Genomic DNA, 14,173 nt, shown 5'->3' with positions numbered 1-14,173 from the left:
CTTTGGGACGTTAAACCCCATAAACAAACAAACAAACAGACGTAGATTCAATGAAGTCAGCTGATGTTTTCCTTTTGGTGAATATAAAATTGCTTGTGTTTTAGACGGGTTTATCCTTAAACAGTTTGCGTTAACCCATTGGTGTAAATCGCCAAGCGCTTTATTCGACAGCAATTCAATGTCTGCTTCTGTCTTGCCCTTAACAAAAAGCGTCGTATCATCTGCGTACGAGACAAACTGAGCGCTGTCTGTGCATCGAACAATGTCATTGACATAGATAATGAATAACAGTGGCCCAAGTATGCTTCCTTGCGGGACTCCAGTTGATACAGCCAGCACGGAAGATTTACTGCCATTTATGTCAACGTACTGAGTTCTATTTCCAAGGTATGACTTAAGCAGTGTGTGAGCAATGCCGCGGACTCCGTATCTATGTAGCTTGGAAAGAAGGATGAAATGATTTACAAGATCAAACGCTTTCGTAAAGTCGATATAGATGCCTGCTATAATCTCTCTTTTGCTAAAAGCTTCTAAAATGATCTCTTTTTGTGCTACAAGGGCCGTCTCTGTTGATCGGTGCCGTCTGAAACCATGCTGAAAGTCAGAATACAAACTGTGTTGCGAAAAAAATGAAGAAATTCTTATGTGTAATATTTTTTCGATTCCCTTTGAGAAAATAGGTAATATGGAAATTGGACGGTAATTGCTTAGTGTACCTTTATCCCCATGTTTAAATATGGGTATTACACGAGCGACCTGCATTTCTTCAGGAAATATGCCTGTAGATAAAATTAGGTTTTAAATATGAGTGATAACTGGACAGATTAGGTCAAGAACGTACTTTACCGGGATCACCTGCATGCCATTTGAGTCTTGAGCTTTACTGTCTTTTATAGCATTCATGGAAGAATAAACTTCTGAGCAGTTTGTGGGTGCAAGAAATAGTGACTGACTGCTGTACATTTCCGGCAGATACTGGTCAAAGTTGTCCATACTATTATTACTACAAACCTTAATCTGATTAGATTGTTGAATGAAAAGAGTATTGAAAGCGTCGGCTAGTTCCTTGCCAGAAATGCACACTCCATGGTGCTGGAAATTATCAGGAAAAGCCTCTGAGCCATCACCTGAGAGCAGGGGTTTCAGTTTTCGCCAGACTACATCTGACCGCAGAGTAGTCTCGTTCCAGAAAATGTTAAGAAAATAGAAATTCTTCGCTGCCTTTAACTTTGAGTTTAGGCTATTTCTATGTGCCTTAAAAACAGAAAAATCATCGCCACTTTTGTTCTTTATGAATCGAGCATATAATGCATTCTTGCGTTTAATCATGCTCAACAATTCATGCGTTAGCCACGGCTTGCGCGCTTTCGATGGTTTTTTTACACGACACAAAGGAAAGTGGGCATCATATATGAATCTGAACACAGCTATGAAATTAGAGTATGCAACATCGCTACTTGTTGCTTTGTAAACGGTGTTCCAGTTTTCTTGACTAATCGCAAAACGGAAAGATTCAAGATTGGTGGGAGTGATGATCTGAACAAGATTGTTTTCTTTACATTTTTTTCTTTTTATTTGACGAGCCTTGTCAGCTAGCATAAATATTCCTGAATGGTCGCTGATACCAGTGTATACTGTATCCGCGGTTATTGTCTCAGTATTAATGTTTGTGATGAACACATCCAGCAAAGAACTGCTATCTTGAGTGACACGCGTGGGTTCAGTTATAACATTTGTGAAACCATATATGACTGTATTAAAAGCTGAAATTCTTTCTGGCAGTGCGTAGGTGTAAGCATGTTAACATTCAGGTCTCCTCCCAGATAAAGGTCCAGACTGTTAACTAAAGTGTGTTCTAGAATTCTGCTAAAGAAAGCCAGAAACTTAGTAAAATCACCAGAAGGTGGTCGGTACATGACCACAAAAATGCTTTTTTGGTTGCTCAGGGTCAGCGCCTCATAATCAGAATTCATCTGGCAGAAATCTTCCAAAATTTCAACAACAAGATCATTTCTCATCAAAAGGCTGATGCCACCGCCACGTTTGCTCTTACGATAGCGCGAAAAGCAGTGATAGCCAGGCAAGCTAAACACGCGTGATTCTTCGGTGTACCAGGTTTCGGTCAGCATGATTGCTGTGAGCGATATACCAAAGCTCTCCACCAAAAGTGCTAGTTCGTCTTCTTTATTTGCGGCTGAACGGACGTTTTGATGAAAAAGTGATATGGCAGAAGTTTTCTTTTCTACCACGGATTTAATCTCAGAAGGATGAAGTCCCATGGTGTGGAAAAAAAGCAAGCAAGTTTAAGCGCATGTGTACTCAGACAATTTTGGACAAGTCATTCAGGACTTCAGGAGCTTGAATCCGGTAGCGTGGAAAGAATGCTCTATTTCACTTCCAGTTTACTTGGCAATAAAAGAAAGCTTTCGTTGCACGAGAAACATCAGCATATAAAAGCCATGAATCAACTTTTACTAAAACCAAAAGTTGATGGAGATGTCCTGAGTGTCCCTTTAGGTAGACAATAGAAAAATGTATCATAGGACTCTTGAATGGATGATGTGATGGACAACAAGGGTCGCGCCGCCTTGCTTTGTGATGACGTCATTTCATGCGAACGCCAAACACGTGAAGGTGTCTGGCTGTACCAGCCAAATGTTTCAAGAGCATTTTCCGTCTCCGATTTTCCCAGGATCCGACGGTCGATGAGTACACCATCTCTGACATTGAGGAGAAGACGAAGCTTGACCGCAAGAAGCTCGTGGCACTCGCCGTGCTGGTGGGCTGTGACTACTCTGAAGGTGTCTCAAGGGTCGGCATAAAGAGAGCACGAAAGCTAATGGATGAATTTGGCAACGATGACCCCATCGAAAGGTCAGACAATGCTAGATGGTGACACGTGTTTCGCGGTGCTCCACTTTTACTTTTGGTTGCATTGTTTCTGGGCCTTTGTCCCACTTTCTGCAACACGTTCTGGTGTCGAGCGTCAGTGGTGATATTGTAACCCAAAAAGCGAGAAAGAAAATCGATGGAGAGGGGTAAGGCAAGAGTCGTGCCATTCTCGCCCAATGCCTTTTGGCATAAGGTAAGGTAATTGGAGAGACATGGGAGAGGCCTTTGCCCTTCAGTGGGCGTAGTCAGGCTGATGATGATGATGATGAATATTCTTATGGCTTGTTCCAGTCGGCTACGTGGAGCAGCTTTCTGAATTAACGAAGGAGCAAAATGTCTATAAGGAGGCTAGAGACTTTAACGTCGCGGTTCAATCAACTCAGGTGCTGAATAAAAATCGTATGAAACACACTTTTCGCTTTTGTAAAGCAAGAAAAATCGCCGATTGGAATTCACCATTAGATATAGGTACCCTGGGTGGTTCCACGTGAGATCAAATAAAGGATGGCTGGTACCTCTTCAGTTTATTTGAAATTTTTATATATTGTTGACTAATCACTGGAAAAGAGCGATCTGCAATTGGTTTTGCGCCTCAAAATTTTTTCTAAGCACGCGAAATTATTAATGACGTAGAAGTGGAGTTCTGCACTTCAGTGCTCTGCTGTTTTGGCCAACTTTGGTTATGAATTACATATAATATATTAAAGTTAGGCGCCCGAAAATTGCGTGAGTAAATATATGGATGTTTTTATTTGCGCTCCGTTATTTTTGTCTGCCTGCAAGCTATAGCTGTTTTATGAAATCTTTAAAAGTTCTCCCAGAGAACATTTTTTATCTAGTTTGCAGGTCGTTATATCAAAAACGGCTTGCAGCAGAATGGCAGTAATTGCACGTTATTATCTATGCAAAGAGACCTATCAAACTGCTGACGCTGATATTTATGTCTCTTTGACAAAGAGACAAAGTCGTACTAACTTCAAGAGAACACAGAACAATGAAAACTTCTTACGGAAACTAAAAAAATAAACCCATTTTTATGTTTTCTAAACTTTATCCACGTGTTCTCTTTTATATAAAATTTTGGAATCATTAAAAACTTGTTGCATAATTTTGTTTGTGCAGTAGTTACGACCCTTCCAATGAGACCGATCGTTGACCCCCAAGTCGTGACTGCCATCGCTGGCATGCAGACTTAGGCTTTGGAAGGAAGTGAAAATAAAAATACGCTAGTGTGCTGTGCAATATCTGTGCTAGAGAATGAAATCCAAGTGGTTGCAATTAGTTCGGAGCCCTCCACTATGACGCCTCTTCCATTTCTACTGTAACTGCGATCTTCATTCTTTCTGTCTGGATGCGGTTGAGGTATCCACTGAGATGTGAGTCACTTACTGTGCCTTTGTTTTTAATCATGCGTAATATTTGCAACTATCCAGGATGAGAGAATGGAAGAAACCGCGGCTCTGCACCTGCTCGAGCAAGCGTAAAGGTGAGCGTGACAAGGTGGAATTCATACTTTCAAATTGATATCGTGTGGACATTGAGCCAGGGTCAAACTGCTGGGAAATATCAGTGTGGGTTATTTTGCCAGTTACCAGGACAGTAGTTTGGTTCATGTTTGTTCCAGCAATTCATCTTCCTCCTCTGCTGTCCTTTCATCACATGTACAGTCGCGAGCAAAAAATATTAGCACAGATCACTGGCGATCAGAATTCGTATATCTCACCAAGTGGCTCTGCGGTATGCAGACCTGCCTAACGGGCCGTTTCCATGTTTGCAGCCAAGGGTGGGCCGTCAGGAAGTAAGCTTTATCAAGCGTGCAACGCCCGAGTGTTGAAGTGCTGACCCTACGTGACTGTGCTTGCGGCATTAATCTGGCTCGGTCATCATGAGCAAAGATGGCTTCTTTTTTATTACTGTTTTTTTTATGTCCGCGATGGTCTATCAAAAGGAACTCGCGGGAACAGTAGATGATAGCGATGCTTTTAGCAATTATTTTTGCTGTCCGTATCAGTCCGCTGAACCCCCCTAATACTGTAGAATGGGAGCGGCCCGGCACTCTCGTTATCAGCCTCTTCGCCACCCGCGGCGCCACGCGTTGTCATTCCGGCGCTCTGGTGTTCCGTCATGTGTGCTAATCTTTTATACTCGCGACTGTACACACTTCATGAAAAGTTTAGAGCCCAGAAGGGTTTGGTTTTGGGCTATGCCATTTGGCTCGTGGTGAAAAAAAGTGCGAACTAGACGGACAAACAAGAGAAGAAAGACATCGCGTGTGGTATGCCTTCACTTGTGTGTCCCGTGGATTGGTCTGACTGACGTGATGTCGTTCGTGACATCACATGTTATATTACAGCTCAGCTTTATGGTCCTATCTTCTGCGAGACTTCCTACCGGGCCCATGTATTGAACTCTGGCGAACTGATTGGACCAAAACTTCGAAATTAGCAGACTGACACGCCACATGGAGGCAGTAACGTAAACTCTGCAGACGTTGTAAATTCTGGGATGGTTGGAAATAGCGGTCATTTCTGGAAATAAAATCAGTGAAGTAGATGCAGTAGTAAATGTCTTTTGATATACTAGTTTGGCAGGTAAATTAAACCTTGAAGCAATGTATACAATTAAGCACTTCTAATTAAAGCTAATGATGACAGATGACTGTAGCTTTCATTCGCCGCTCCTAGCTGGCATTTTCATGCCCTGGCTTGCACGAAGTGGCCCCAGAAACTAGCCAGGTTTCAAAGAGGAGTTTCGCAAATGATATGATCAAGGAACTCTGACATCATGATTAAAGGCCAGGAAATGGTCTAGCCCTTGCTGTAAGCACTTAGCTGTAGAAAGCACCAAACCTGGAAATACCTTTCTTTCTCGTATTTGATGAAATCAATCTTTCTTAGATCAATCTCTCTCTTTTCTCATGTTCTCAAACTTGCGAAGCGGATGCAGGCACGTTGGCCGAAAGCAAGCTGGAACAAAGAGTCAGGAAAAAAATGCTTGACCAAGGAACCCTTTTCGAAGAGGTCAGTTTGATTACAAGAGACCCGAGGATGTCTGTTTTCGGTGTGTTGGCGTCATTCGGACAGAGAGCAAGGGGCCATATTTTGGGGCGTTTAATTTCGTTTTCGTTTCATTTGGTCGTCTGCCATTGGTCGTTATTCCTGGTAACGTAGGCCGCAGGAGATGACGTCACTCTGTTCACGGCAGGAACATGCCCAGGAGGTCACTTATTTGCATAAACGCGCACGTACGGCACTGACAGACAGGTGCAGTAGCCGGCGAATGACAGGTCAAAATAACGCGTTCAGTATGCTCTACGAGTCTTTTCAAACGCTGCTTCCGTATAGGGAAAGAAACTGAACAGTGGTTGTGCGACCAATTGGTGGAACATTATCACTGTGACACGGCCGGACTCTAAGCCGTTGTACCAAGGTAGCCGGTGATATTCAATGCTGTAATCATACATTCCCTCAGTTAGGCCCCCCAATTACTATTTCATGCCCATTTTCCTTGCAGCAGCTTTAAATTTGGGAATTCGGACAAAAAATTAATACAGCCTAATTCTTAAACTTCCCTGAAACTGCGTACAATTAATTCCCTTTTCTCTAAATCTTACCCGTCAAGTTCCCTGAAAAAAAATGGAACTTCCCTGAATAGCACATCAATGAGGCTAGCTAGAGACGGTAGTATTGCATCCAGGGCCGGTGTAATATAGTGATTCTGGAATTAATTCCATGTCACTTTTGAATTTCCCACCCTTCACCATTGGCTGAAGTGATGTCATGCCTCGCATTTGCTCTTTGTCATTGGTTGAAGCGTAGCGCATGGCGTGGCTTTGGCCAATGACGAAGGACGGGAAATTAAACAAAAAAAAAGAGTTGCGATCAATTGCAAAAAAAAACAAAATAAAGTCAAAGCAAAGCCTCCACGGAGCTGGCTGAAAGGCACTCCACGCGTTGGTCGACTCTGCCCACCGTACCAACGTTTATAGATACTTTTCTATAAACGTTGCACCGTACGGGGAGAATTAAAAAAACAAAGGCGGGAGCCGGACGTTAATTCGATTTAATTAGGTAAATCAGCCACACAGGGCAATAAGTCGAAGTTTCTAAGAATGCTCGGAACGTGTAGATCGAGTTCCCGCGGCAAAAAGACGTGTTCAGATTCCTCTTCAGTGCACCTTTAAGGCGTAGCTTAGGTGTCTCCTCTAATTTTTTTTTTCTGTTTTCCAGTGATGGTAGCGACATGAAAATCATGCCTTGTGTACATAATGTTGGCGCGTTAAATATTTCCCGCACAATTTTGCTTAAAAGCTACAAAACGTCATACATTCTCTATGGCTTTGTGTGCAGGTCGTATCCGAGTACTTGGAAAGCAAGAATGATATGCCAGACTTGGACGCTTTCATCTGGAAGCTTCCCTCTGTGGAGAAGTGTCAGGTGACTATGTATACACTACGCTCTCATTAATCCGAACTCAGTCATTTTTAACAGCATGTTTATTAGAACTAACGTTTTTCAGAATCAGAATCAGTCTTTATTTGCTTATACATTTCATAAGTGCAGCATATCATGCAGATGGAGGCCCCGAAGTCAGAATCAAGTATATTAAAAGTATCCCGTTAATTTTAACTCCCCATAATTCGAACAAATTTTTTGTCACCTCCTACTTCGAATCCCCAGGATACTTTTGTTTCCTTCAGTGGCATCACCTGCTCTCATTGCATCACATCCTTTAAAATTTAAAATAAATGGTGAAAGTCTAAGCCATAGGAACCTGCACTTAAGGAAAGTGCTAGCAAGAATTCCTAAAAATGTAGCATCCGGACCCAAAGAAATTGCAGTAAAGTTGATTACTGAGCTGGCGTCGCAAAGTGCGGGGGCGCTGTTTAAAGCTATAGAGCGAGCCTTTCAATATCAACAGTTACATGAAGAGTGGCTGCACAACAGAATAAGCATGATGTATAAAGGTAAAGGAGAATAAGCCAGGATTTACATACACAGACCGATTGCGAAGACATTAGCTATATACAGGTGTCCCAGCTAAATGTAACCAAGCTTTTAAAAAACACGGGATGTTCTAGCCGTCTGAAACCAAATGAGGATTGTTTAGAGTCGCGTGACCTAGTCTGCAGTATTTTTTGTTCTTCAAGGCTGACTAATTAGTTAAGCTTAATTAACTAACTTTTTAATTATTGACTTGAGGAACAAAGTGTCAATGGTAAAAGTTGTAGATCGCTTTGAAAAACAGCTTACTGAAACATTTGCAGCAAAGTAATATTTATGTAAAGTAGTTTTTTTTTTACCGGCCTTTAACCATAACCCGCACAATAAGAAAAAGCTTCTATATGACAGCTGTGCCACTTCAACGTCCCAAGACGCGCCTTAAAGAATAAAATCCGTTTTTTCTGAAGTCCTCTCCTCGATGAGACTTTGGGTACACATTGGGGCAGAGAAGTGAGCGAGCAGCTGGTCACGTGATAACTTTCTTTTAAGGCCAATGAAGCTACGTAGATTGTAACTTGACGGAAACAGCACTACTAGCGGTTTTTGGAGGCGGTCTAAAACTTTTTCATTGACACTTTCTTCCTGAAGTCAATAATATAAAAGTTAGCTAATTAAACTTAACTAAATAATGAACTTCGAAGAGCGAAAAAATAAGACTAGTCCACGTGGCTATGAACAACTCTCAGTTGGTTTCACTGGACTAGGACACTTCGCCTGTTTTAAAAGTTCAGTTACATTTAGCTGGGACACCCGGCATACCATTGCGATGCAGGCTATAGGAATACATCTGCAAGCATGTGCAGATAAGACGAAATACAGGGAAAACCTCAGAATGGTTTTAAGCAGGGCAGGCATTCAGCTAAAATGAAAAGCTCGGATAGCTTCTTTCATTTCAAAATCACGCTTTATTGAACTGCTGCAAAGTCATTAAAAAAGTCGTAAAGAGCACCCGTACACCCATATGCACCCTTGCACCCGAAGGAACTGCGACGCCCTTGCACCTGCAGACCTTTGGAGGGTTCACGGGTGCATTAACGGTGCATATTTGCTTCATCGCACCCTTTAAACAAAATTACAGTGCCGCACATTCGCAAGCATTGTGGGCTCATGCTATTTTTTATGTTTCTTTCAGGAGTACATATCAAAAAAGCTGGGCTTCGGATCTGAAAAAAACATGGAATCATCTTTTCCCGCTACTAACTCGTTATCACCTCGAATGTAAGGCACGTGGAAAAGCTGACTGCAGCGGAATGGATGGCCTGGAACCTATGAGGTGAGCCATTGATTCTGACTACGACAGCTATAGTCAGATACAACCTAAGTCTGCAGTGAAGCTCTGGCACAGAAAAATGTTGTCTGTTGTCAAAAAACTCTTCTCCCGAGATTTGCTAGTCCCCTGTTGATACTCTGCGATGTGTGTTGTCTTCTACCTTTTTTTTTTCTTTTCCCTTCATTTTTCCTCGCAAAGCTCTCAGGCTGATTATCCTCTCCATGCCACCCGATTCTTGGCCCATCCCCCATTGTGAACATACGCCAGTTGTTTGTATCAACAACAACAGACAACTTTCGTCTCCTTGTGGCGAGTCTGTTATTAGCGCAGTACTGCTCCCTTCAGTGCATTTGCACCGACTGGCTATGTTAGTAGTTCTACTTCGCCCGAGGTGCATGCTTCTAGTTGCACGGGCGACATACGTCTGTTTGGAGACAAACTGTATGTGAATATGTGCTGCCACACTGGCGAGAATTCTCGCGTCCTCGTCGCCAGTGCTGTCCGGAGTCCGCAGCTTGGGTATTCTAGACAAGCGTTGTGACCTCTCTAATTGCGTGTGTGGCAGGAAAGTGAGAGAGAGAAAAAATAGCCTGGAAATGAGGCTAAGAAAAGTGCTGTGAGTGACGGGGAGGAAAGCGATCGGTGCGAACCCCAAGACAGAGAGAAAAAATAGCAGGAATAAACAGATAACGTGATATTAAGGCAGTTTAAGTTCAAAATAAAAGGATTCGACGCATGTGGGCAGGTCATGCACTTCTCAGGACTAACAACCGATGTTTTTTTTAAGGGTGTTGGAGAGGATACGGAAGGAGGGGAGATGGAATCGAGATGGGTCGAGACACAGCCAGCTGGCTGGATGAGTTTTGAAGCGAAAAGCTTCACTACGCTAGTCAACACCACGCTTCGCGTGAGCCGGCGTATGTCGGAGCACGAGTGACGTCACGCACGACGCAGGCTACTGCGCATGTGCGCCGCCGCTTCTCGCCCTCGCCACCGTTTGACCTTTCGCCGCAGCCGTGCGCAGTGCGCATTTGAAAAGAGGGGTACATAAGGCACGCTTGCCCATAGAACACGAGCACGCTGCCGCGCGTTATGCGTCATCATTTGACGTTAGCTGCAAGTGCGTGTTTATCGCGGATCACCGTAGCTTTTCGCTTCGAGATATCCAGGCTTAACCTTAGCTAAGCCCCAGCCAATTTTTTTGCCATCCTGCTGCCATATCATGGCCATGGCAGGTGCTTAACAAATGGGAGTGCCTTTGGCCATGTAGTGGGCTGAGCTAGGCTGATGACAGCGACGAATGTGTGCACCGCTCAGATTGATGAGAGTGCCCTGGTGGCTAGAAGGCTCGAAAACGAGTGAAAAAACATTTGTAAAAAAAGCCTGATATGAAGGAATCCAACAGTCATCGAGGAAGGAAAGCATAGGACAATGTTTTATTTTGGTTAGTTTCTATTGTTGATCACGGTGAAATAAGTGGAGTAATCACTTTTAGTGCACTAACGCCTATAGCCATTCCCGCATTTAGCCGTCGTGTGTTTGTCTGAAACGTCGAGGCTAACAAACAGGGTTGCCAGGTTTGGCTACTTTGCGCCAAATTGGCTACTTTTAGGACCGCTTGGCGAAAAAAATTTGAATTTGGCTACTTGGCTTCTTTATGGCTACTTTTTAAATCGAAATTAGGGCTGTAATGGACCTCTTTTTCTGCCAATGATCCATACATTTTTGCTTGACCCCGCCGCGGTGGCTGAGTGGTTACGGTGCTCGGCTGCTGGCCCGAAAGACGCGGGTTCGATCCCGGCCGCGGCGGCTGAATTTCTTGAAGGCGAAATTCTAGAGGCCCGTGTGCTGTGCGATGTCAGTGCACGTTAAAGAACCCCAGGTGGTCGAAATTTCCGGAGCCCTTCACTCCGGCGTCTCTCATAGCCTCAGTCGCTTTGGGACGTTAAACCCTAATAAACCAAACCAAACCAAACCATTTTTGCTTGAATTCGTCAGAATGCCATACGCGAACACCATTATTCTGCGGTGCCAGTCTTTTTGTTAAAATTTTGCCTGTAATCATGTCCTAGACTTTAAATACTTCTCGCTCCTGTGTTCACTTGCTCCTGTGTTCTCCCAAGCGAGATTCCGCCACCGCTATGCAGTGCTGATATGTAGGTTTCCTTAGAACCAGCAATAAGAAATGTCCCATCTCCATTCACTCAATCATGCACTCAATGCGCTTCAGCTAAATAAGGGTGAGAATTGCTACTTAGCTGATATACCTTGTTTCCTCAGTTGGATACTGGTTCAAAGCGCGTTGATCGGCCACACATGATGATTCTGAGGATTACAGTCTTGGTCAAAATTTTTCAGGACAAATACGGTTTCCTTTTAGCCGATTACTGGGGAACGGGGAAGAGCAAAAGGCTTTGAAACGCGATGACGAAGGCTCTTCGTATCGTACAGCGATATCCTGAGACCCATGAGTTCCCCAGTATACGGCTGAAAAGGAAGCCATGCGACCTGAAAAAATTTGACCAAGGCTATGTTTTCTATGCCTTTAGAGCATATTAACTGCATGTTGCGATCAGTTTATTTTTTCAATATAAAGCTGAAAAAAGATCACAGGAGAGAAACGGAAAAAGAAATAGGCGCATCAAATCAAACCCTTGTTTATGGAGCAGTGAAGAATTAAATTTCATGCAAAAAACATTGCCAGGCATGCCATATCTATATATTGCCACATTGCTGACTAAAGCCCCTCGATAATTTGAAAGTAGCGACACTCTCCTCCACTCCGGCGTTTTCCTCCTCGAATATCCTCGCCCGCCGGCTGCGCGCGCTGCACACGGCACGCTTTTTTGGGCGTCGCTCGCTCGCCGTCCGGGCAGTTGGCTGACACATGCGCGCGCTCTTAAGTTCGCGCTTTTTCTACGCTCTGTTATTGGATAAAAACACGAGAAAGTCATGCAACACGCGTGACTACCACGAGCCACATAAATTAGCGTCTCGTACACGCAATGAAAGTGCCAATTACGAGCTCTTGCGGCACGAACAAAACCACTTGCTGCATATATCTCACATTCTTTTTGACTTTTCAATACCGTCTGTCTCAACACGGCATAGTATATGAAGCATAATATTTACAATATATTTGAACATTCCTGAATATTTTCAGCATACCAATCTTTAGTTAAATGTAGATTCACTTCGAACTAATTATCGCGGAAGTACAGTTTATGAAGTTGTTCACGAGTGGAGTTTCAGAAGTGGGATGGTTGCTGGGAATAAGCTGGCGCATTTGCTTCGATGGCCGTCCTAAAATTTTTCATTAAGGTTCAGTCTGAGTTTGGCACCGCGCAGTGCACATGCAACGGCTTAATCGTTTTTATAGTTGAGAATTTTCGCGGCGGCTTGAAAACGAATAGGAACTTTTTTCCATTAAGCATGAAACGACTTTAGCTCCCGCTGTCGGCGACCTTGAGGTGATGTCGAGCCGAAACCAAGAGCCAAAGATCCGCGCACCGATTTTCCGTCATCCAAGGAAAGTGTCCGCACCCCAAAATGTGGCCCTCTCAACCACTGAAATTTGTCCTTGTCCGAATTTCATCAAAATTGGTGTCAAGCCTAATTTTAATATGACCAATTCAATAGTGGCCTCCATCTGTCACCCGTTGGGTGCAGTCCTCGAAATAAATCACAGAAAACAAAAACATACTTACGGAAATGAAACAGCTCAGATGTATGCCCATAGTTTTTGAGCGGATGATGTATTCAACAAAAGGCCACGCGACCATGCTCAACTAAAGCAAATGATCACAAACTGTAGCAATGAATATCTCCTCCAAAGAAATTCAACCGCCGCGATCCCGGCCGCGGCGGATGAATTTCTTTGGAGGAGAAATTCTAGAGGCCCGTGTACTGTGCGATGTCAGCGCACATTAAAGAACCCCAGGTGGTCGAAATTTCCGGAGCCCTCCACTATGGCGTCTCTCATAGCCTTAGTCGCTTTGGGACGTTAAACCCCATATACCAACCGACCAACCAACCGAATATACAGAAATTCCATGCATTGGATATTTACAATACTTGAGTACATTCAGGCAACAATGGAAAGCACTGAAGCGACTAAAAAATGAATTATTTATGTGAATGCAATATGAGGTCTTTTCCGAGAATGTGGCATTGATAATCTCACCTGGTAGAAGCGACGGTTCAACAAAACAACAAATATGCGTAGATAGTTAGAGAAGTTGCATTCATAAAAAAAATCTAGGTTAAATCTCGCTCGGGACATGCGCCGCATTACTGCGATGTGCACCATTACCAGAGGTTCGAAAAATTTACCGCACCGCGGATACCGCTTGCACGCATACCAACACTTTTGCTTCCACACCTGCTAACACATGCACACACATTGTATGCATGAGCCGCCGCTATTATAGCACGTTGAGCGGAACTATGAAGTGACAGCAATAACACGCATAACGACGCAAAATGATCAGTGAATTAAGTGAGGTTGTCGGCTTTGTGATGCGCTTGCATGCAGTTCCAGTATACACAGTCGCTTGGAAGAAATGCACAGTTGCTCGCAGAGGTGGGCAGTCTTCGTCGGGGTAAAGTTCTTGCGGCCGATGTTGTGCAGCCGCTTTTTTCTTCTAATGCTGTCTTTCTTGCCGCTCGGAATCGCGAAAAGAACAAAGCCTTTTTCACGCTGGCTTGTGCACTGAAATGTGCAGCAACTCAGCATAGCGCTGCTCTAAAAGAGCGCGAATAACGCGAAGTGCAAGCGCGCAATGCCAGGAAGCTCGGTCGTAGCAGCGGCGGCTGGCCAAAAAATGGCGCCGACGAAAAATGAAAACACAAAAAGAGCGAACTTTCCGCGCGCTTTTCCCAGAGACCGCCTGCGGAGCCAATCACCGTTGAGAAAAGCGCCGATGGGAGAGGTGAGAGAGGAGGATCGGAGAGTGTGCGCGGCGCGGCGGCATAGTTCACAGAAAGACGCTACTTTCAAATTATCGAG

General features: G+C 43.9%; 1 protein-coding gene across 1 annotated transcript in view; it reads left to right on the top strand.

Annotated features, from left to right (window-relative positions):
- LOC149366666 (flap endonuclease GEN homolog 1-like) overlaps window positions 1–14,173 on the top strand; it is an 82,466-nt gene that overhangs the window by 58,377 nt on the left and 9,916 nt on the right. Inside the window, exons 3-7 of the mRNA XM_089551936.1 lie at window positions 2,693–2,874; window positions 4,326–4,378; window positions 5,830–5,912; window positions 7,242–7,328; window positions 9,028–9,168. Of these exons, the coding sequence (XP_089408062.1) occupies window positions 2,693–2,874; window positions 4,326–4,378; window positions 5,830–5,912; window positions 7,242–7,328; window positions 9,028–9,117 (495 nt within the window). The 3' untranslated portion in view covers window positions 9,118–9,168. The remainder of the gene's footprint in view (window positions 1–2,692; window positions 2,875–4,325; window positions 4,379–5,829; window positions 5,913–7,241; window positions 7,329–9,027; window positions 9,169–14,173) is intronic.

Source organism: Amblyomma mixtum, chromosome 1 (genome assembly GCF_055824585.1).
Source record: "Amblyomma mixtum isolate Tamu chromosome 1, ASM5582458v1, whole genome shotgun sequence".
In the NCBI taxonomy this organism is placed as follows: domain Eukaryota; kingdom Metazoa; phylum Arthropoda; class Arachnida; order Ixodida; family Ixodidae; genus Amblyomma; species Amblyomma mixtum.
Note: the sequence above shows the minus strand (reverse complement) of the source record. Positions and strands in the feature narration are given on the sequence as shown.